At 35.5% G+C, this 21,757-nt stretch overlaps 3 protein-coding genes across 4 annotated transcripts in view; 1 reads left to right on the forward strand and 2 right to left on the reverse strand.

Annotated features, from left to right (window-relative positions):
• Nucleotides 1–43: 43 nt before the first annotated feature.
• Nucleotides 44–4,980, reverse strand: LOC108550295 (tetraspanin-1). Its single transcript, XM_017904004.1, has 6 exons — nt 4,918–4,980; nt 4,490–4,708; nt 2,173–2,355; nt 1,764–1,976; nt 259–466; nt 44–165 (listed from the first exon to the last, which is right to left on the reverse strand). The coding sequence occupies exons 1-6, from the start codon at nt 4,978–4,980 to the stop codon at nt 107–109; spliced, it is 945 nt and encodes a 314-aa protein (XP_017759493.1). The 3' UTR covers nt 44–106.
• A 1,546-nt stretch (nt 4,981–6,526) lies between these two features.
• Elp4 (Elongator complex protein 4) lies at nt 6,527–7,952 on the reverse strand. The gene is made up of 5 exons (XM_017904064.1): nt 7,825–7,952; nt 7,700–7,735; nt 7,002–7,621; nt 6,712–6,924; nt 6,527–6,637 (listed from the first exon to the last, which is right to left on the reverse strand). Exons 1-5 carry the CDS (start codon nt 7,940–7,942, stop codon nt 6,527–6,529), a joined length of 1,098 nt encoding a protein of 365 aa, XP_017759553.1. The 5' UTR covers nt 7,943–7,952.
• A 2,475-nt stretch (nt 7,953–10,427) lies between these two features.
• Nucleotides 10,428–21,757, forward strand: part of mam (neurogenic protein mastermind) — a 311,816-nt gene continuing 300,486 nt past the window's right edge. For both annotated transcript variants that reach the window (XR_001890411.1, XM_017904016.1), the window contains exon 1: nt 10,428–11,824. Coding sequence is in view for 1 of the 2 variants with exons in the window: in XM_017904016.1 (XP_017759505.1) it covers nt 11,333–11,824 (492 nt within the window). In the remaining variant the exon portion in view is untranslated. The remainder of the gene's footprint in view (nt 11,825–21,757) is intronic.

Genomic DNA, 21,757 nt, shown 5'->3' on the forward strand with positions numbered 1-21,757 from the left:
TACTCTTACTGAATCTCCTTACGTCGTTAAGCCTAGATAAATGCGACGCAATTTTCGTATTTTTGACGTCGATTGATGATTTACCCTCACTGCCCTCTAGCCACCTTCATGACTTACTGCCGAATGCAGTTCCGCTTGCGTGCATTCGATTTTCGATCCCTAAGCCTACGAACAATTAAAAATTAAATATCAAAATGGTATATATATATTTTTTTGTGAAGTTGTAATTAAAATGAAGAAATAACGAAATTTATTTACCAAAATCGTGATCACTTTCGCTAAATGGACTAAGCGTTTGCGTAGATGTAAATGTCGATGCTTGAGATTTGGTTCTCTTGTTGCCTTTTGAACAAACAAAGAATGTGCTCAGAAGTGCACCCATTTCCACGAAAATCACGGCGAGTCCAATCGTAAGTAGTATTAACGCCTGATCTTGGGTCCATTTTTCTAGCATCTCTAGGCAACCCTGTCGAAAAAATATTTTCTTTTTATTACATCAATACGGTTGTTTATAAAAGTGTGAAATATAAGAAAGAAAATAACTTCAAGCATAAAAGTAGATTCACCTAAGTTAATGTATTGCATTAGGTCAGACTTACTAAACAAAACAGGAATGATCAAATAATAAAATAAAAAGACAAAATTTTAAATATTTGTCTATTTTAATACTACAAAACAAGAAAGAATTATATATATAATTATGAAATAATTATGATAATACCATTACTAAACTTCCTAACAACTATTCCTAATATCTAATGGCTACAATAAGGAAATCAAGGTTATCTTGAAATAACGATGCTTTTACCAACTTTATAAACTCTTCAAATTTCAAAGTACTTTACGAAGTATGCTCATTCATAAATTATAGTCTTTTATAGGCCACACAAAACCCTCGTACATGGAGATAATGCCATCGTGTACGTAGACAGCGTCACTGTGCGATGACATTTCAATCTGCATTGAATTTCTGCGCAGCCGTGCAAAATTTAATACGCGCCACCGGTGAAAGATAAGAAAACTTTCTCGCACAATACGCCAACTTCACGGCCGCGTTTTTTCCATCGGGTTTACCGACGGATGCGTCAGTTTCCAGATACGATACAGATTGAACGATACATCAGCGCCGCTTTTACGCAACCCGCATCCGACTGAATTTCCCTTAGGCTGTGACATTTGCATGCGGGTCATTATCGAACGTGTGCGTGTGTCATACAAAGAGTATCGACGGTCGTTTTCATTTTGTCCTGATTTTACGTTCATCGAAGCGGCATAGTTATTGTGAAAATTCGCAGGAAAAAATCGTGTAATGCATCATTACATGATCCAATATGAAGAAAAAATTCAATGATTTCGTTATTTCCTATCGAAGATGAAAATATTGAAGGCAAGGTGTTCATATAATTTTATGCAACAAATAAAATGGACCATTATCGTTTGAACCAATTTTCATTAAACTCGCTACATACCGAATTATCAAAGTAGCTTCAATTATGTGCGCTATATACATGATTTTCAAATTGTAACTAAAATATAATTTCATCCGTTCTAGATAAACTGTTATCCTCCATGAAATTATTCAACATTCGTGAAATATTTTTATATCGAATTAACACGTCCCCGCTCTATATCGTTTCAACCAACGACTGATAACGTCAATTACTATTACATATTATTGTACCAATGGGGCCGTGTCACTTGTCACGATGTTTACACCCGATTCCTTTCGTTCGTTTAACAACATCCTGATTAACGATACGTACCATGGTATGCCGGGCGTATTGATGTTCGGCTGGATTCAAAGCTTGGCAGAGAGTAAGATTGGCAGGTTCAGGGTTGAGGAAGGAGTCTGTCTGGTTCACGTTATTCAGGGTGCAGCAACTGAGAGGCACCACTAATTCTCTTCGGCCGACTTCCTGCAGTCGCCACCACGAGGTGCCGTAATTGCTGCTTCCGTTTATGCCGCAGCAAGCAAACTGGAAAGATCGACGCAATTTCGCGTTGAAAGGTGTGTGCGTGTAATTGCCTTTTGCCAAGCGATTGATCAAACGATCGTAGGTTTCGGGGAATGGAAACGAATGCTCTTCTGCGTTTCGAATCGCTCGTCGAACGCGAATCGAGTGTGTCTGTCGTTTTATTACGAAGCGTTTCGCCTCGGGAATAGCAACATACCGTTGTTTGTACGAGATCAAGGGCTGCCGTGAATTGTTCTCGGCCAGGAACGGCGTAGCTACGTTGTAAAGCCCGTATCAATCGTGCTGGTCTGACATCGATGCCTAGAACGTGAGGCCAGAACACCACTAGAACGCACACGGTGCATTCGCCGAGCAATAGCAGGATTATTGTGACGAGGTACTGGAAATACGAAACAAAATGTAACGAGCAAAGTAATTAAAAGGCACGATAAAGTCGAGAGAATACCGAAGGCAAAAGTTTCAAGCAAAATGTAACGAGTGAAATAATTAAGAGTGATTTACTGGTTATTGAATGTTTAATGTTTGGATCGTACAGTTGGATCTTTACGGTACATACATGAGGAGATTTTTATTACCTCGTGCTAGCATATCATAAATATTTACATAGGTATATGCATTTGATTAAATGCCTTTAATTAATTAACTGTGTATCGGTATTTATATCGTTAATCGATTATAATTCTATTTATTAAATGACTCTCTATTTCGTTGAAATACTACGCGAAGCAGTAATTTATTAAAATTATCGATATGTTGTACTTTACAAAAATATTAGGTTTATATCCCTCAGCTTTTCAAGCATGCTTTCTTAATCATTCAAAGCGGTATACCTGCCAGACAAATTGCTTCAATGCATTTCACCCACTTTAATATTTCGCAGCAATGCATAAGAACACGTTTGTCAGAAAAATATTGCAAATAACAACTAAAATGCGTATATCTGCTAAACAGCACTACGATAGTAACGATTAATATTAATTCGTTTATCGAAATGCTCTTTCAATCTCTACAAGAGATACATATCTTTCTTCGTTATCTTTTCTCGCAAATTTTAAATTTGTCTCGTAAAAATGAAAATCGAACGCTCTCCACGTATCTTTAACGCGAGTAATACGAGTCGCGAATTCTATAACAGAGATGCAGTGATTTTGAAAAAACACTGTTAAAAATAATAACAGACCAGTGTTTGTATCTGCCATCCGTTCACAAGTGATACGGTGAAACAGGAGAACGTTGCCTCGTTCGTTGACTCAAACGGTCACACCTTCTACCTGTATCTTGCAAACAGACTGTTACTAATAAAAAGTGGAATCCCCGCGCATTCACAGCTAATTAGCTATCTACGATCTTGGTATCGTCGTTTGCCCGATTTTTGCATCGCGATCGCGTGCGTTCGATATAAACATATCGGACATATTTCATGGAACGGTTATCGCGCAGTCGCTTGTCTAATAAGCTCTTCGCCGAAGTAATTGCTGTTTTTAAGTGATACGCGAATTCGCCCTCCTTCCGTGAACACGCGTGCCTGGATCTATGTAGATCCGTTTCCGGGCAGCGACGCGTGACCGTAGTCCGGCAAAGCGGGAAATCTGGTTTCAGTTTGGTCCGTCGAGCGGACTCAACAACGAAGAAGCGCGTGAATCGTGCAGACCTTGACTTTTGTACAATTAAAATGCGCGGCTGCTTCAGGAGTACGGTGGAATTGTAGCGCTGCGTAACGCGATACGAAATATCCATAGCTTTATAAACACGCGTAGCCTCTTACACTCGGAGCCTCTTAGATCCTTTCTTTGCGAACGTCAAATTTTATTATACAAATCGAACTTTGAGGGCGTGAAATCTCATATGAAAGTTAATACCCGGTGTTAGAGAAGTATCGTCTCGTTTGTAAGTCTCTTATCGACATTCGAGTCGACGAATTTAAACACTGCACGCAGTGTGAGTTGCTTGAAATTTTTAAATTACAATGTGTATCATCAGATAAACTTTAACTCGACTAAATATGTTGAAAATTCATTCCTTTCTTTTTTCCGATTTAATTTAATTAGTGAAACAGAGAGTACCCTTATGTTAAAGAAAAAATTAATAACATATATTGCAGTTCGATATTTTTGATGAAAAGGTAGTAAAAATCACTAAAATAAACTTTTAAAGATAGATTTCCAAATACTGTGATCTTCTGCATGTACAAATAGGAATGAAATTATATAAGTATGGAAGACTTCAAAATTGATGTGTAACATGACATTACTTTAATTTCAGAATAAGTTTATAGACAAGTATATATCATAAAAAATAAAACAGAATATATTTAACATATTTTGCAGATTTATTGTCGTGTCTATATCAGTCTGTCTTATTTAGTATCCTAATCTTATCCTATCCCCATTGTGCCCATTTAAATAATTAAGAGAAGTAAAGAATTGTACTTGTTGTTTTAAGTATTACCGTTAATATCACTAGGGAATCGTTTGGAGTCCTATAGTGTACAACAAAAATTTATATATTCTTACTGAAACTGTAACGCATCGATTGTAAAGACAAGTTGCCCAGCACCCTAGCAGACCCGTGAGCGTGATCAGAAATCCGAGTCCAACGACAGCGAATGCCAAGTAATAAAATAGCGGTTGATGAGGATGTATATCACCTGGTCCCAATAAACGCGACAGTAGGATACGTTCATCGTCAGCTAATAACAGCGCCCCCAGTGACATCAACGCAAAACCTGATATCTGGAAACGAAGGTAACATTTTCAAATTCTAATATTTATCAACTTTTTTTGTATCAAATTTGCCGTCTTCGAAATTAAGCCACAGTAATTTCAAATTCGAGGAATATCCATTTACTTATTATAACAAAAATATATACAAAAACACGAACACTCTATTCGTCGTATAATAATTATTCGAAAAGGAACGCATTTATTTTGTTAAAACTCACCAGGAAGATGACATTCGAGCAACATACGAAAATTCGCGTCACACCGGAGTTTTTACTTTCCATTTTAATTCATCGAATTCTTTATTTTCTCGTGCGTTAATGCGCGCGTGACAACTGGTCACGTTAATTCTTCACGATGACACTCCATTAATGGCAGCAATAAACGGGAATATTAACACGCCGAGGAAAATTTATTTCGAATGGTTTCCTTTTATGTCGTACCACCGATAGTTCTACCCTTGTTTTTCCTTTTCAATTCCGAAGCGCACTTGCCCGCGTTTACTAGAAGACTAAAAAGCCGCCGCGTGATAGATGGTTCTACAGTGCCGTATGAATACAGGCATCTGTAGGTGCGCTTGCGTTACGTGCCCTCATGCGCGACCGACCGGATGGAACCGGAAGGAAATAGAAAGGCACCAAACAAAAAAACTCGCAGGAGGGGATGAAATATCCATACACATGTACTTATGGGATTGTTACAGATATAACTGGTTTATGTCGAACTCCGCGCAGGGGGAGCTGCCGTCAATCGGCGCGATCGTCACGGATGAGTAATAGTCGATTTGTTTATGTCCGTTCGCGTTCACGCAATTTTTAATTCGTACGTTCAATACATCTCTGATGCACGGAAAACGAAATTTGGAGAGGTAAGTTAATAACATGTAACAATAATAATGCAATTCCACGAATAATAGTTATTTAATAGTTAGCAAGTTTTTGAAAAGTTATTACATTTCTGTAAACATTAATTTTTTTTATTGTAATGCAGTAACATATATAAAATACTTTAACCCTCTATTTACCCGTGTAACTTTCAAGTTACATATTAATGTATCGATATTTTATCGAATGAACTTTTTCCTACAAGATGCTGTATACGTCTTTTACAGTGTCTTTTCACTTACGTGTAAACGTTGTAAACTGTTGTTACTTCAAAACTGCAGTATGTATTCATCATAATAAAATTGTTGAAACTTCTGAATTCATTGTTAATCTATATTTATAGGTTGATATTTGTTGATTTTACGTTACGTCAATCTTTTTATAGTCGAGAACAATATTCGGCACATAGAAGGTTAAATAACCTATTTAGTCATAACATTCTAACATAATCGATATATATCGTAGATTGTAAATTGATTATATCACGAAAATTGAAAAGTTTCGGGGTGCTCGTTGTAGAAAATAAGAATTTCGATTTCTTTTAAAATAAGAAAGACAACATTTGACTGGATTTCAATTGGATAGTAAACTTTAGAAAAATTATTTTATATCATCTTAATTATTTCTAATATTTATATTAACTTGTAATATACCGTAAAACAGATAGGTGTGTTATACGTATTATTGTGTGTTCACGAAGCCTATCTCCTCTCTTCTACATTAATTCACGCGGCGTATTATGCATTTCTGATTCAAAAAGAGCGTATGACGCATACTCGGAAGATGTTACTATTAGGTTCTAGAAGAAAAAATCAAAGCAATAAGAAAATAACATGCTTTTAATAACATTAAAAAACATTTAGTTTATATTATATTTAATAATGTTCATACTAAATATTTTATATAAAAAGCAAGAATGTCTTAAATACATAGTATTACATTTTTTTCAAAAATCTATCAAATTCTTATGAGATTGATCAGAACACCCAAATTGAGGTACGGTTTCATCTTGTTCTCGTTGTGTAGTGTCTTCAAATTCAGGTGGCAGATGTAAAACCTAAAATTAAATTAGAAACATTATATATAGAAAGAAAAATTGTAATATTATTATACTTCTAATTTTAGTTTTACCTCGATAATAAATCTTTTACGACGTAATTTAAATACAAGATCTCGAGAATCTGGATTATGAGGTGCTATGGTATTTAAAGCAAGCATTTTTTGAAGGTGGAACAAACCATGATAGTCCTTAAATAATGGATTTGTTTCTTTTTGTGAGCCTGCAAATGATTCTAATTTAATTGCAATATCTGATAAGTGCTCGATTTGCTGCACAATAGCATCCTATAAAATAGTTATTATAAGTGCATTGATATTTGTACAAAGTAATTTTCTGTATAACGTATAAGTATAAAACATACAGAATTATTGAAACATTCTACAGGTACTGTAATCACTCCAACTGCATAAGAATATCTTAAAAGTGCTCGTAAGTAATATAAAAATTTTAACAAGTCTTGATGTGACTCAACTTCAGAATCGCTGCACCATAATGTTGATCCTAAGGAATGGATTGCAATTCTTAGAACTTGTCTTTTTGTAGGCATTTCTGAAACCGAGTATTGTCCCTGCTTCAGAGTTTCTTGAATGCATTTTAATAAGCTTGAATATGTCATATTGTTAAAAACAGTGTCTTTTTCTGGACAACTATCATCATACCACTGTATTATATCTGCTTTTTCAATTACTTCTTTTTCCATTGTTTTTGTAAGATCATATAAATGAGCAAAATCTTGTCCTCCAATTGGGGAAGTATCGACTACTTTCATATTTTGATACCTCCAAGCAATTTGCATTTGTTCATCAGAACTGGAAGATTGATCGATTGATGCAGTATCTGTTATAACAGCTGGCATTTCTGATATAAACTGTGATGTTTCAATATCTTTAGAACCAATTAATAATGGTTGAGCTGTAACCACGCTTTCAGCCATAAAGTACTGTAACATAATTCTTGCGTATGTACCATATTGATCTTCCTCTAAAAATGAAAAATATTTTACATATGTTATTTATATTATTAGTCTTATTAATCTTAATATATTTATTTATTACATACCAATAAGGAACAGAGAACCAAGGGGTAATCCTCCACCTAAAAAAATTAGTTAAGCATAATAATAAATATAATAAAGAATTATCAACAAAATTATTTAATTACAAGTAAAGAAATTCTATTCAAACCTATTAAATGATCTAAGGAAGGAATTCCAGATGATATAAGTAGTTGTGAATTTTTTATCGAAGGCTTTGTTCCTGGTATAAAAGGAATTCTGCTATCTTTCGCAGTACTTAAATCCATTCTTCTACTACTAAGTCTGCTTTTAAATTAAAAAGTAATGATGCATTTATTTAAAACCTTTTTTCTTATTAATGATACTTATTCATTTCTTAGCTATAAAACTATCACTACACACATAACACAATAAATATTACATACGTGAAGTAATAACATAAAATCAATATTATTTACACTATAAAACTTTTATTTAAAAAATGAGTATTTATGATAAATCTCGATTCACGTGTTCAACAGTCTGCATTTTAAGGTTATGTTTGCACAAATTATACGATATATTCTATAGTTTCATATATCATTACAGTATAGTATATACATTATATAATGCATATCCAATAATTTCTCGGTTGAGATATGTACAGTTATTTCATAAAAACAATATTTATATAGAGTAATTTAATGTTTTATCGATTGGAGCAAAAATATTTCTTATATTAAATAGACAAAAGATGACAGCACTTACAGCTGGTTGACAGTTGACAGTTGACACATTTACAGTTTGTAATTCTTCAGTTAGGATGCACCCATTTAGTCTCTGAAATTATTATTTACCGGTTAAACATATACAGTACTATGCAGGTATATAGCTTTCTTAACGCATTTGTATACAAGAATTAATAATGTTATGTAAATAAAAATGGTACGTACTTACTTTATAGTAGATATAACATTACTAAAAATTATTTACTATTGAAAACATTTGATGTAATTGTTTTGGGTTATAACAAGACTTCTTTCTTTTTACAAAATTTGTTTACCATAAAATGTTTGCAACGAATATATCAATTAATTGGCCAAATATATCTACACGACATTATTATAAATTAACAAAAAAATTAATATAAATATCTTTTATTTCACATTTACATAATTTTATTTGAAAAAGATATGTATGCGCAGATAAGTTGATAAAATATAAACGTATAAAGATCATAAATTTCCTTAAACGGTTTTACACTATGTAAAATTATTTCTAGAAGTTCTACATCGCTTCGAAAAGATTTAACGGCAGACTACGGAAGCGCGTCCCTGTGTTAGAGATAGAAGGGGAACCCATAGGGAGGGACTAAAATACATAAGTGTAAGAGAAAGAAAGGGCGATAGAGTGTATAAGCTAGAGAGAGAAGGAGTAAAGGGAACGCGTGAGTAACCCGTCTCGTGCATGTTAGATTCAAAGCTGTGGCACGGACAGTTGTGCACAGGCACGATGTGGAGGTATCCGACCAACAGTCGAAGCCCCTCCCTGTTACTATCCCATCTTTCTCCCTTTCTAGCATATTACATTCGATCGTCTTCCTTCTACTTCTCCAGCGTTTCCCCTTCCATTGGCATGTTTTCTTTTTCCAGCACACTCGTGCCAACCTATCGATCTCTCGCTCACTCGCCTGGTCTTTTCCTTTCTTTCTACAGATAGGCCGAGCACGCTGCCCTCGCTCAACTACCTGTTGTGACGTCCAACGTGCACTCGACGACGCATTGGGACAATCGAAAGATTCAGAGCACGCGGCATACACTGCTGTTTCTCGTGTGTGCCGCATATACCTTTCCTCATGATCGGCAGGATGCTCGTACACCGTCCTCCGTTCACAAGAAAGTCTTTCGTTGGTAAAGCGTGTGCCCGATCTCCGAAGCAGAGCTGATATTAACCCGCGAAAGGCTTGTCGCGCACTCCCACTGAGATCCCGCTTTCCGTCCCTCGTGTAGACGCGCGTCGCGATGTGAAGGAGTGGGAAGAAAAAAGAATAGAAAGAGAGAAAGAACGTTAGAGAGAGGCTCTTATTGAGAAGTAGTTAGACTTTAGCAACTAAGGACGGTATTGGAGACATATTTTAAAACGTATACGAGAGACAATATTGATTTTTTTGATCTTTTATACGGCAATTTGTATCAATTGCCACGCTGATATATCGTAAGTCTTCTTTTGTAAAAACATTATAGATTTTACAATTTTTGAATACACGTTGAAACGAAATTATTCATATAAAAGTCCTGTATTAATTCCTTTTTTCTCAAATAATTGTATAAAACAAAAATTATTTATTAATTATATTTATTACACGATAAGATATTTGCATTGATATTAAATTTTACGTTTCTAGAGAAATATTCAATGATTATGTCTCATATTTTCTTCTAAATAAATTTTACACTAAATAAAATTAATGAACATGTACATAATAACTTTAATTTTAAATATTTATATCGATAAATATTTTATTCTAACTTTATCGAATTAATTATGGCATTATCTTGTTAAAATATATTTATTAAAATAAGAAAATAATATATTACAAATAAGAAACACAATTTTGTATTCAAAAGATGCTTAATAATTATGTTAAACACGTTTCAAGAAAATATACGTTTCATATATGGCGCCAATTCTCCGTAGTTATAAAGATCACTATCAGATGGCGTGGCAATTTGGGCGCCTCTTGTATACACGGAGTTTCCAGGCCCTGAACTTAGTCGCGCGCGGTGAACGTTCCGTCCTACCGTCGAATCTTCGCGCGCGTCGCGTCGAGAGTGACAGTTCGAAAACTTCTTTTATACGGAAGACAAATGCTAGCGCTCGGGTCGCGAACGTCGCTACGTTGTCAATAAAGTAACGGAACGCGGACAGTAGAGACTCCGAGGGAGCGTCGTGTACTCATTACCGACTCAGAAAATACCGTGGCAATCTCGTGCGATGTGTGTTCGCGTGGAGGCTGAACTGCGGTGACTCGTTGCGTTGGAACGACACGGACTTCACGGTATACCGTTCAGTCACGTGGCATCGGAATAAAACGCGGAGAATAGTATCGGCGGTATGTCGCGATGTCAACAACCGGACAGACAAAACAGTGCCTAAACGTGACATTGGTGCGTGTCTAGTGTGATAAAAGGTGACGAACATTGTTTATAGTGACTCGCGTCGTCGTTCCCGCAGTTCGAACGTTCGATTGAAACGAAGAGTGACAAAGGACCGAAAGTGTGAATTGAAGGACAATTTAACTGAGGATTTATTCATCCAGCGATATCGTACTCTTACGTCTGACGGTGGTGCGTGTACGTATGTATATTACGCTTCCAGCGAAGAAGAATTGAACGAAGCTACCGATCGAACAGTCGACGCGAAGCGTGGTGTATCGTAATAAAATAACCGGTGGCGGCGAGCGTCAGAGAGAAGCAAGTGCGCGGTGCAGCGGTGTCGAGGCGCGAACGACGACATATTCCAAATGCGTCTTGACCGGAAGTTGAGGATCGTCGCATTGGCAGGGTGGCAGAGGATGCCCGGCTCGAGGGCAGCGGCGGGAGACGAGGTCGCAGCAGTAGCAGTAGCGTGCGTCAGGCGCTTCGGTAGCAGAGGTTCTCACTGAGCTGGCTTACCCTGCGGTGGATTTAGGGGGCTGTATGGAGGCCGGGGGGCTCCTGCCCCGCCAGCCCCCGCAAGGCCCCCCCGGCACCGCGCCTGGCCCGATCTCGGTCTGCGTGGGCCAGGCTCCTAATACAAATAATAATAACGCCAACGTAAACAACCTGCAGAACAACGTTCTAGGCCAATCAGCCGGGATTCACGATTTAAACGCGACCGGCCAGTTGAACGTAACCAGCCAACAGCTGCAGTTGCAGCAACAAATGGGTCAAGCACCTGGCATGGGTGAGGTACTCACCCCCAAGAGACAGGCGGTCGTCGATCGTCTGAGACGAAGGATTGAGAATTATCGGCGTAGACAAACCGATTGCATACCGAGATTCGATCAGAGCTTCAATGGTCTGTGCGAGCAGAATATTCAGGACACTCTGGTGCTGAAGCAACGTTTCCTGGAGAGCAAGGCGAAAAGGCAGGCGAAGAAAACGGACAAGAAGCAGAGCGAGCCAGTCGGTCTCTCCAGCGTTCACGTGGTGAGTCATTTACTCTACTTGTTGGCTTTCGTTCGTCTCCCGGTTGGCGTTCCTCGTCGCGGTGCCGCTTGTAGCCAGCGTAGGTGCTCGCACTCGCGGTGGCGCGCGCGCGCGCTCGCGCATGCCGGTCGTCAACCTCCCACTTCTTCCAAACTTCTTATCGCGTCTTCTCTTTCGCGCGCGACCTTGTTATTTCGCGCACTCGCTTCCGTCTATCGACGGCAGATTAATCATGCTTCGCGAACGCGATCACGACGTCCGCGGATCGTATCGTTGTTGCTATTGTGTTTGCCCGTCCGAAACGATCGGGCTCCAATCGAAACATCGTGATAATCGACTTTTAACGATCATCGTATATCATCGATGATGTACGTTACGAATTTTCCTGTCGAAAATTAAACGGGCTGGGTGCTCGGGATCGAGAGGCGTTCTCGGACGATGGATATCGTGCAAACACACGCGCGTCGCGATCCAGAAACGCGATCGTCGAGGGTCACGCGATTGAGAACATCTAAACTGTAGTATATAGCGAGTAAGCGGCACTCGGCAACTTGCCGGGTCAAGATTCTACTACACAGGTTTGGAATCGAAGCGCGGGCGTAATGAAATACCACGCTCTTTACACCTATCTACCGAGTTTCATTTACAAAGCGCTCCATGGACTGTTACCGCGCGTTGATAACATCTTTGATATTCTACCCGCCAAAATTTGCACGGGAATTTGATAAATATTTTTAGCAGGTTAAGGTGTGAAGGTCGCAGAATTTTTGGTATAGTATTAAGCATTGTAACCGAGGGATTATACTGAAGTTAAAATTGTGCTAGGCCTTATAGATTATTTCTATTTCTTGTTCACTTGTCAACGTAATAATTATGGAATAATTATTATTATAATCATTATCTCAATTATATAAAATTAATTTTATGAAATAATTATTTTACTTTCTGGGCATGAAACAATTCATCTACTTTTTATTTCTCGAACTCGTTTCTTTCTTCTTTTATTTTTTGTTTTTTCTTTTTTATTTGTTTAGATAGTATTTCGATTTTAAGTTTTAGAAAGAGGAAAAATGTGATGAAAGATATTAAATTGTACGTAGAGATTAGGAAAGTTTTAAGTTAGGAAATTTCTTTAATTTTCTTTTTGCCTTTTTTAAAAATCTTTTTTCTATTATCGCGTATGTTCGTTCGTGTTTGTATAATATAAGAATGGGATAGAAATCTGCGATGAAATCTAGTGACGCGAGCTAAAGAAATTTTTATCGTAATTTTTATTAATCGCATTCGTTTATTATGTAATACCTGTCACTATACAAATGAATGTTGTTTCTTGAGTATACTCGTGTTAGGAAACGTTCAATTTATTGCAAATTGATAATGCTGCTCTCTATATGAAGTTTCGAACACATGAGTCATCCAATTAAACGCATAATTTAGCAACTACGTGTGGCACATTTAGCCATATACAAATGCCAGTTCTACATGAAATTCAATTCATGTTGTGAATTATCTGGAATCAATTGTACGTTTGTTTCTCGTGTCTAGTATATTTGCAACATTAACTTTATAAATCTCTAAACCGTGTAAGAAGAAAAATAATCGAAATGTCACATTTCAATATTATAGGAAAAATGAAAGGAACTTTATAAAATATTATCGATTTAAAAGTATAGGAAAAAGGAGAATGGAATAAATATATGATACTGTATATCCTCGCACGCTATATAATACGCTATACAATATTCGATGATACTAAGACTTTCACCAAGAATATTTTACGCGCAATCGTTGAAGTCGGATATTTTAATTACTTTTCAAATGTTATTTTTAGCATTTAATCATTTTAGAAATATAGGTCAACTTGAGAAGTATCTGATAAAAAATAAATCTCGCGAAGTACGTCTTGCAAAGTACGATACAACGCCTGCGAGTCAACAGCGTTAAAATCCAATAATTTTTAAACGTTATCTCGAGCATTTTACGAGTTCAGAAAAACATCGTTTCGTTTTCCGAACCGTTTTCTATGAAATATACGATTCGAAAGGGTACAGTTACTTCGCGAGTATCTAACAAAAAATAAATCTTCCAGACCTCGCTTTATGAAGTGCAACTAAAATGCAGCTATCCTACATCGATAAAACCTGACCTTACCTTAACTGCCTTTTCCAACGTTGCATGGGTTAACAACGGGTACATGTTTTTTTAAAACGATCTTTAAATTACTATAATAACTTTATTATTATGAAATGATAAGTCGTGTTATCTCCGTTCAATCTACTTCTGCTATATGACGACGATAATTGTAGAATTACGAAATATTTCTAATCCCCACATTTCCCTTCTCTAACCTCACCTCTTCTCCTTTATACTCTGCCTAACCTTACAAGCCAAAGAAAAAGTTGATACTTTTTCGCTTGGATATACATTAATACCCCTATTTCCTATCGCAATAATTCTTCGAAAACATTCTCAGCCACGACTGTAGATGCGATAACCGTCCCCGTATACTTTAATTCGAATAACAGGGACCGTAACACAATGCGTATACGAATGCCGCGCGCACGAGCGCCATATCGTAAAGCGACGGTTGATCGGCGTTTTCGCGCGCCAAGTGGCCATCTATCGGCCGCTGTTTACTCTCATCGCAATATCATTCGTTCGCGTGGTTCGGGAAGCGAGTGGAAACAGGTGGATGTGCACCGAGGTGTCGCCGAGTCGTGGGCACTCTGCCTACGTCGGTTGCCTGTGGGCGTTCGATTCGAGACGTCCCATATTAACCTTGGATTTACGTCAATGCAGGGGCGTTCTACGCCGGTACGTGTAGCGTCATTGTCACGAACTTAAACGCGATGCGTTTATACCGACCTTCGTGAAGTTAGCTGACAACCTTTACCGCAACCAAGTGTAAATTTCTTCCTCCATCTTTTTTTTTATTATTTCCCTTTTCTCTCCCGTTTTATTCCTCCCTGTACCTTTTCCCGCCTACTTTCTTCTTTTATCGTTAGCGCAGTACTACCTACGCGAGAAGTAGAGCAGTATCGTGGTATACCGTGCCCTTTTTAATCGTCTGATTATTCTATAGTTTTACTCTCGGGGTTCTCCGCCACCTTTTACGCGTTCATTCGATTCCAATGGAAGGGAGATTATTATCTCCCACGCTGCAGTATATTTAGAATTAAAAATCTTTCCTTTTTTTTTTAATTAATAAATAAGATTTGTACGAATGTTATTAATTATTATTATCGATAATAAACCTGCAACGGTTTGAACGATTGTTTTTGAACTTTTAATTACAAATTCGAATTTCGTCTGGTATTTTAGAAAGTTCTTCATTGCAATATATAGGGTGTACTATGTTAATCTATACATGCAAAGTAGTCGTTAACTGCTTGGCACGTAAAGAATATTTTTCGCAAGAATTGAATGGTTTTGAGGGAGAAATGATCTTCATTTAGTAAAACGAAATTGAATTTTCTCCATTCGGTGAGGAGTAGACGAATACTTGTTACAAATATATTCTCATCGCTTTCTCAATATCTTTTAATATTTTTCCAAATATAGAAATCACGTTTATTTCCACGATCATTCCGAAGATTCTTAAAAATATTATACTTCTTCGTGGTTCTATTTGTGTTCCATTTTCATTATCAATGACTCGATTATTTTTTTACCCGTTTAGCTCGATCGAAAAGATGGACGCGGGCTACCATTCGAATTATCTGTTCCTTATTCAGCTATTACCGACTCGCTATCGTCCATTAGTCTTATCTGATGTCTGATCACATATTAATACTCCCGGTAACATCTCGTTAGTTGGATAGATACGATGTAGGCTGTAAATCTTGGTTGAATTGGTTATCTTGCTCGTGAAATTCGTGTGCTCTAGTTTCGAGTAAATAAGTCTCGAGTTTCCAGATACAGAGTAGTTCACTATATTCGCTCTATCTAACGTTTATCACAAGTTGGGTAAAACTTCGTGGAATTTTATTGTCGAGACTGGGAAAAATCGAAAATTAGAAATTTTATTTAATTTGCGATTAGTCGAGTATATATCGGGTGTCGGATGTGTATTCGACTTGAATCTTCGAAATTTCATTTCATTAGCATCGTCATTACTTATTCGAAGATTCGACTTTAATACAAACGATGGATACGAGAAATTTATTTAATATCAATTGAAGAAGTCTTCGATAAGGATCTGTAGAATTTCATATCGCGATTTACATGGTCATTGTTCATTAATTCGTGCTGTGAAAATTTACGTGTAATATTAATATTGTTAATTAAATGGGTATTTATTGTAACGCACTGATCGTGAAGTTAGTGTGAATTTTATATTGGGTTTGACGATTATGGTTGCTAGAAAGTAAATACACTATGAATTTTTCCTTTTAATATTAGTTAATAGAGAGACAATAAAATGATCAATATGAATATGTAGAATTTTATTTCTTTGTATTTTTGGTTTAACTAATTTTTCTTTTTCTATTTCATTTTAATAAGATTCTTTTTTATTTGAAGAATGAATGTTAACTACGTCGATCTGCTAGTCAGTATAAATCTATAAAATTTTATTTCGCTATTTTTTATTTACTAATCTCTTTATATTTTATTCGTCGATTTTTGCTACAAAATATGAAACATGCAAATACTTTTTTCCCGTTTTTTTTAATATTAATTATTTGTATATTAATCATCAAATAGTAAATATAAATACATAAAATTCTATTCTTCTTATTTTTATTTTTTTTTATGTTTTTGGTTTAAGTAATGTTCTTATATTTTATTTAATGGTTCTGATTTTAAAGAATTGTCGAGTATTAATTATTGAGCATGTGTCAAGTAGCCAATAAAAATATATAGGAATTGATTCACTATATTTTTGATTTAATAAAGTCTCTTACATTTTATTTGACAATTTTTATTGTAAAAATTGATTAAATTATTTTTTTTGTAATATCAAATAACCAAGTGTCAATCATTGATCCTCAGTCGAGTAGCCAATATAAATACACCGAATTTTATCTGCCTATACTTTTAGTTAGATTAATCGCTGTTATATTTCATTAAGTTATTTGACTTTAATCTAAAAATCATGTCGAAGAAATTTATTCAGTATGAAGTGATAAAACAAATTTAAAATTCTCTTAACTAACTGAGATCATGGAACTTGTAAAAGCAGCAATCGAGCATAATCGTATACTCGAACCAGTTTCATAAAATAAACTCAGTTCGTATTTAGTTTCAAGTGTTAGGTTAGTTCGAGTGTTTGATCCTCGTCGACGAAAACGTCTTACATGTGGTTTGTTTAATAAAATCAGTTGGGAATTTTGTAATCATTTCGATCCATCGTATCGGTCCTCAAAAGACTTTTAACGAGCAGTTCTTTAGTTATCAGTACGATGAACCAGCTAACTAGAACTCGAGAATTTTTCTCAAAGTTAACCCTTTATACTCGAGAGGCGACTCTCAGTCGCCATTTAATCAGATTCTGAAAATCAATATTAATTAATATATTGCATTTAAAATGACCCAACGATGCGTGGAATATCGAGGTAAAATAATTCTACGTCTTAATTTGCATACGATTTCTTATTTACTGTTTTAAAAATATCGCCAATTTTATTGCAGGAAGTCTTCGAATTATTATTTTCCTGTAACAAAAAAATTGCCAAGTGCAAAGGGTTAATAGTTCTCCCTTTTGAATGCTAGTAGATAGGTTAAAATTAAAGGGAATAAGTGAATAGGAATTCTTTAGGTAAAAATAATGTTTCGGTATACGTAATTATGGTTTGATTCGTGGTCACTGATATTCCCCTTTTGGAAATATTTATATATTTCTGCAAATAATATTACAGATTTATGATATTATGTAGCAAATTATTTGAAAAAGTTTTTTAAATATTTCTAAACTAAATATTACGTATTCGTAACATTACAAAATATTAACATTACACACGGAATTAATTTTCACCTCTTTTCCAATTTCTTCCACGTTGCTCTAGAAAAATTCCCTAGATGATAGTGTTAACTATACTCATCATCAAAATATATTCATATCGTCGTAACATGTTATTGTAATTTTATCGTTTGGATATATAATATTGGGAAGTGTTGGAAAGGGTTAATTGTTACATGGAAATGAGTCATGAAATGTATTATAAATTTTATTATAAAATACATCACGCCTGTAGAGAGAATTTAAAAAATCATAAATGGGTATCTCTTCGAGTAATATAGAAAAATCTATTACAAAAGTATATCACAGAGTCTAACACATCTGCGTTACTGGCTTATGGTTAATACATTATTTTCACACACATTTTCTATAATATATATTCTATAATATATACACTCAATTTTCTACACACCCTGCACATTCCTTGAAATACAGTGCTTGAAAGATTGAAAAGATAAAGTTGTTAATTAGAGAGCTCGGTAAACAATAGATCTGAGCTACCAAACATAAATCATATTGCTCTTAAATTGATGCAGAACCGTAAAAATAATGCATCGCAGAGCTATTTCCAGAGGCGATAAGCAATAAGTCAATTATCAATCGTTTACACAAATGTGCTTTGACGTAACATTCCTCCTTATCCACGCGCGAAAAAACCGATCTTTTCTCTAAATTTCTTCGCAAACACGGTCTCGTGATTCTAACCTCTGCTACTCCCGCGTGTCAGGGTTACCCGCTTAAAGACGCAAGCTAGTGATTAAAACCGGGGAAATCCTGGGATCTCGCAGACGACTAATCTGAACCTTATATTCCTTTAAAAAAGTGGTTTCTCATAATTGCCGTTTCCGTCACGTCATTTGAACTGTTTCGCGTCGACATCACCCGCTTAAAGATTCCAACAGGCATCTAAAGCGGGGAAAAGTGACGTAGCAGGGAAGAAATCAATTTCTTTCGAAAATTTTTCAAAAAATACCAGTTTCTCGTAGCGTTTATTTTTATTTTATGATTCTGCGCGTACAATAATCTCATTTTCGCGCCAACATCATCCGCTTAGTGACTCTAACAGGTGTCTAAAGGGAAGGAGTGATGTAGCGAATTTTTGTTAAAAATTTCTAACGAATCCGCTCTCTTGCAGCTCTCATTTTCGTTCTACGATTCAACGCCCATACTAACCTCCTTTTCCCGCCAAGGTCATCCGCGTAAAGGCGCTGATGGGCGTCTAAAGCGGGGAAAATCTCGCGTCGCGAAAAATCACGTATGCAAATGAGGTACTCGTTTGCAGAGTAGATCGGTGGGTTATCGCGCGTGTATACACGTATTACGTGACACACGTCCTCGCACGAACCGATCGTATCGGGAAAAAGGTGACGGTTGAAATTGTCGTCGCACGAAACTTTTATTAGCTTCGTGTGTAATTGGTCGATTAGCCGGATGATAGACTAAATTAAAGGAACGATACCTGTGTATGTATAACATAAATATAGCGAAAGAGAGAGAAGGAGATGGAGTGGAGGTAGGGTTAACTGAAAGGTAAGAGATAAACGACTTGTGAAAGTTTGTGTACACCTTATTCGTTAATTAAACGAAGCTTGTCGCGTGAAACGTGAAAGCAAACTATTATTTATAGCGGGATAAATAAAGGAGCTTGCTGACTTGACTCGAGGTGCTGATTTTTCTAATTTTCTTCAAATATTATACACGCGTGTACGCAGGAGAACCTGAGGCAGAGTGAAACACATTATTAAATCCTAATAACGCGCGGAAATTGAAAAGGTGATACTAGGAAGCATATCTTTTTTATTAGATCGTAAATTATATTGCCGATTTGTGGAATCAATAATACGTAATTTATGTGACTTTGGAATACGATAAAATTATCCGCAAAAATTGGCGATCGGTCCGAGCTGAAAGATAAATTGGAAAATAAACGAGCGGGACAAGAATGACAATTTTTATTGAACAGTGGATATCGGAACTTGTAAAACACGTGTTACGAGTTTGTCGTGATAAAATTCTTAAGGAAGAGATTTTAATTTTCGGATAAGGCAAAGTTGTAGGGATAAAAATATTTTCCAATTAGCGTGAAGTGAAGAAAATAAATTGCGAAATGACCGAGTAGGGCAAGGATAAAATTTTTTATTGGATATCGAGGCTTGTAAAAGATACGTTACAAATTAGTCGCGATAAAATTTTTAAAGCGGTTTTAATTTTGGGACATGATAAAATTGGAAAATAACAAGGTTATAGTACATGCGAAGTATACAGAAGGAAGTAATATATATAAAAATGAATGAAATTATAGGGGAAGAGCACGGGTCAATTTATTATATTGTTAATTAAATTTCATACTAAATTTCACTCTGCCCCTTTCACTTTGCCCCCGAGTTCAGTGGAAGAGAAATGTATGAACTCCATGCACAATTTGTAGGTTACTGTGGTTGTTAATATGTTCAAGTAAAGCTAATTTACCGTACTTTCATGTAATTCGAACGATAAGCTCAGACTAGTAACATTTATAAATACAAATACGTCACTTCAGGATTTTAGCAATAAAGAAGTTATCCATATTCAGAAACATCGAACGGTAGTTTTCAACATTTTATTTTAACGAGCAGTACAGTAGTAATGACCATCTAAGTAGTCATACTAGGATAGTTAGAATTGGTAGTAGCATATTGGTATATTGGTGACAAGGTACTATTTTTCTTTTAAAAATTTGTCCTATATATTATGTAGATACGTGCATGTATGATAATATTATATCATTATTATATATTATTAAATTTTAATTCTGCAATTACTAGAAACATGCACTTGCTTTTAACAAAATTAATATTATCTTTTACTCAGATAGAAGTTGTTATATATTTAACTATAAATTATAATTAATTATATACTTATCTGCATAATATTGCTATAATATTTGGGCATAGTATAGTATATTCACCTATTATCTGTAACACGATAATCCGAATGTTAAAATAATATATTGCATATTACGCAATTATATGAAATTTAAATAATACGAGTGGTACTAACAAAAATAATGTTAATAAAAAGAATTCACGCCAAAAAATATACGTATAAATTTTTTAAAATATATACGTGATATATAAAATCATGCTGTGCATATTAATTAATATTAATATACAACTCGAATTAGAATATAGAACTAGAATTGCGAACCAAAATTGATAATTCTCAATTTTCTTCACATCTCGTCACAGCATTACGTGAAATGCACAAAGACAACATTTTCTTATTTTTTAGCAACCCCGTCAATGATGTAGTCGATACATGTGTAGAGCACTTTAATACCTTCGCCATCAGATGTGGCCAATTCATCTCGACGTTGATTAAGATGGCTCCCTCTGATTTTTATCGGGTCTCGTTCAGTATTTTCAATCGAAATTAATCCTTCTTTTATGAGCTGCGTTATGCTATTGCGCAATCCCCTGTCTTCTTCCTCAGGTGACTTCTGATTTTATTAATACACATCTGCTACTTTCACTGAATCCACTCCTCCTCAGCTTATCTTCCATCGTAGAGCCACATAAACTATGAATAACGTTTCGAAGGTTTAGTTTTGCGGTTTTAGTATCTTTTTGACGATCTTAGATAGATACAAGCAGAATGATGTATATATTATAATAGTTAGTATTGAAATGATGGTGCTTTAGGTGATTGAAAGAAGAAGAGAGCATGGGGGATTTATCTCGTTAAGAATTCATTTGTGTTTTAATTAATATTGAAATTTAATGTGTATATATATTAAATATAATATAATATATACGTTTCTTCTTTCTTTCGTGAATTTTTTCAGTCCCTTTTTAGTGGCTGAGAAATTATTAATGGATGTTGAATATTAATTACGCGATATTGTTTGCTAATTTGAGAACTGATCAACTGATCAATACAATACAACTGATCATTACTGGCGCTTGAATTCTTTGCTAATTTTATTATGCAACGTG

The sequence above is a fragment of the Eufriesea mexicana genome, unplaced genomic scaffold, assembly GCF_001483705.2.
Source record: "Eufriesea mexicana isolate 0111107269 unplaced genomic scaffold, ASM148370v2 scaffold47447488, whole genome shotgun sequence".
NCBI classification, from domain to species: Eukaryota; Metazoa; Arthropoda; class Insecta; order Hymenoptera; family Apidae; genus Eufriesea; species Eufriesea mexicana.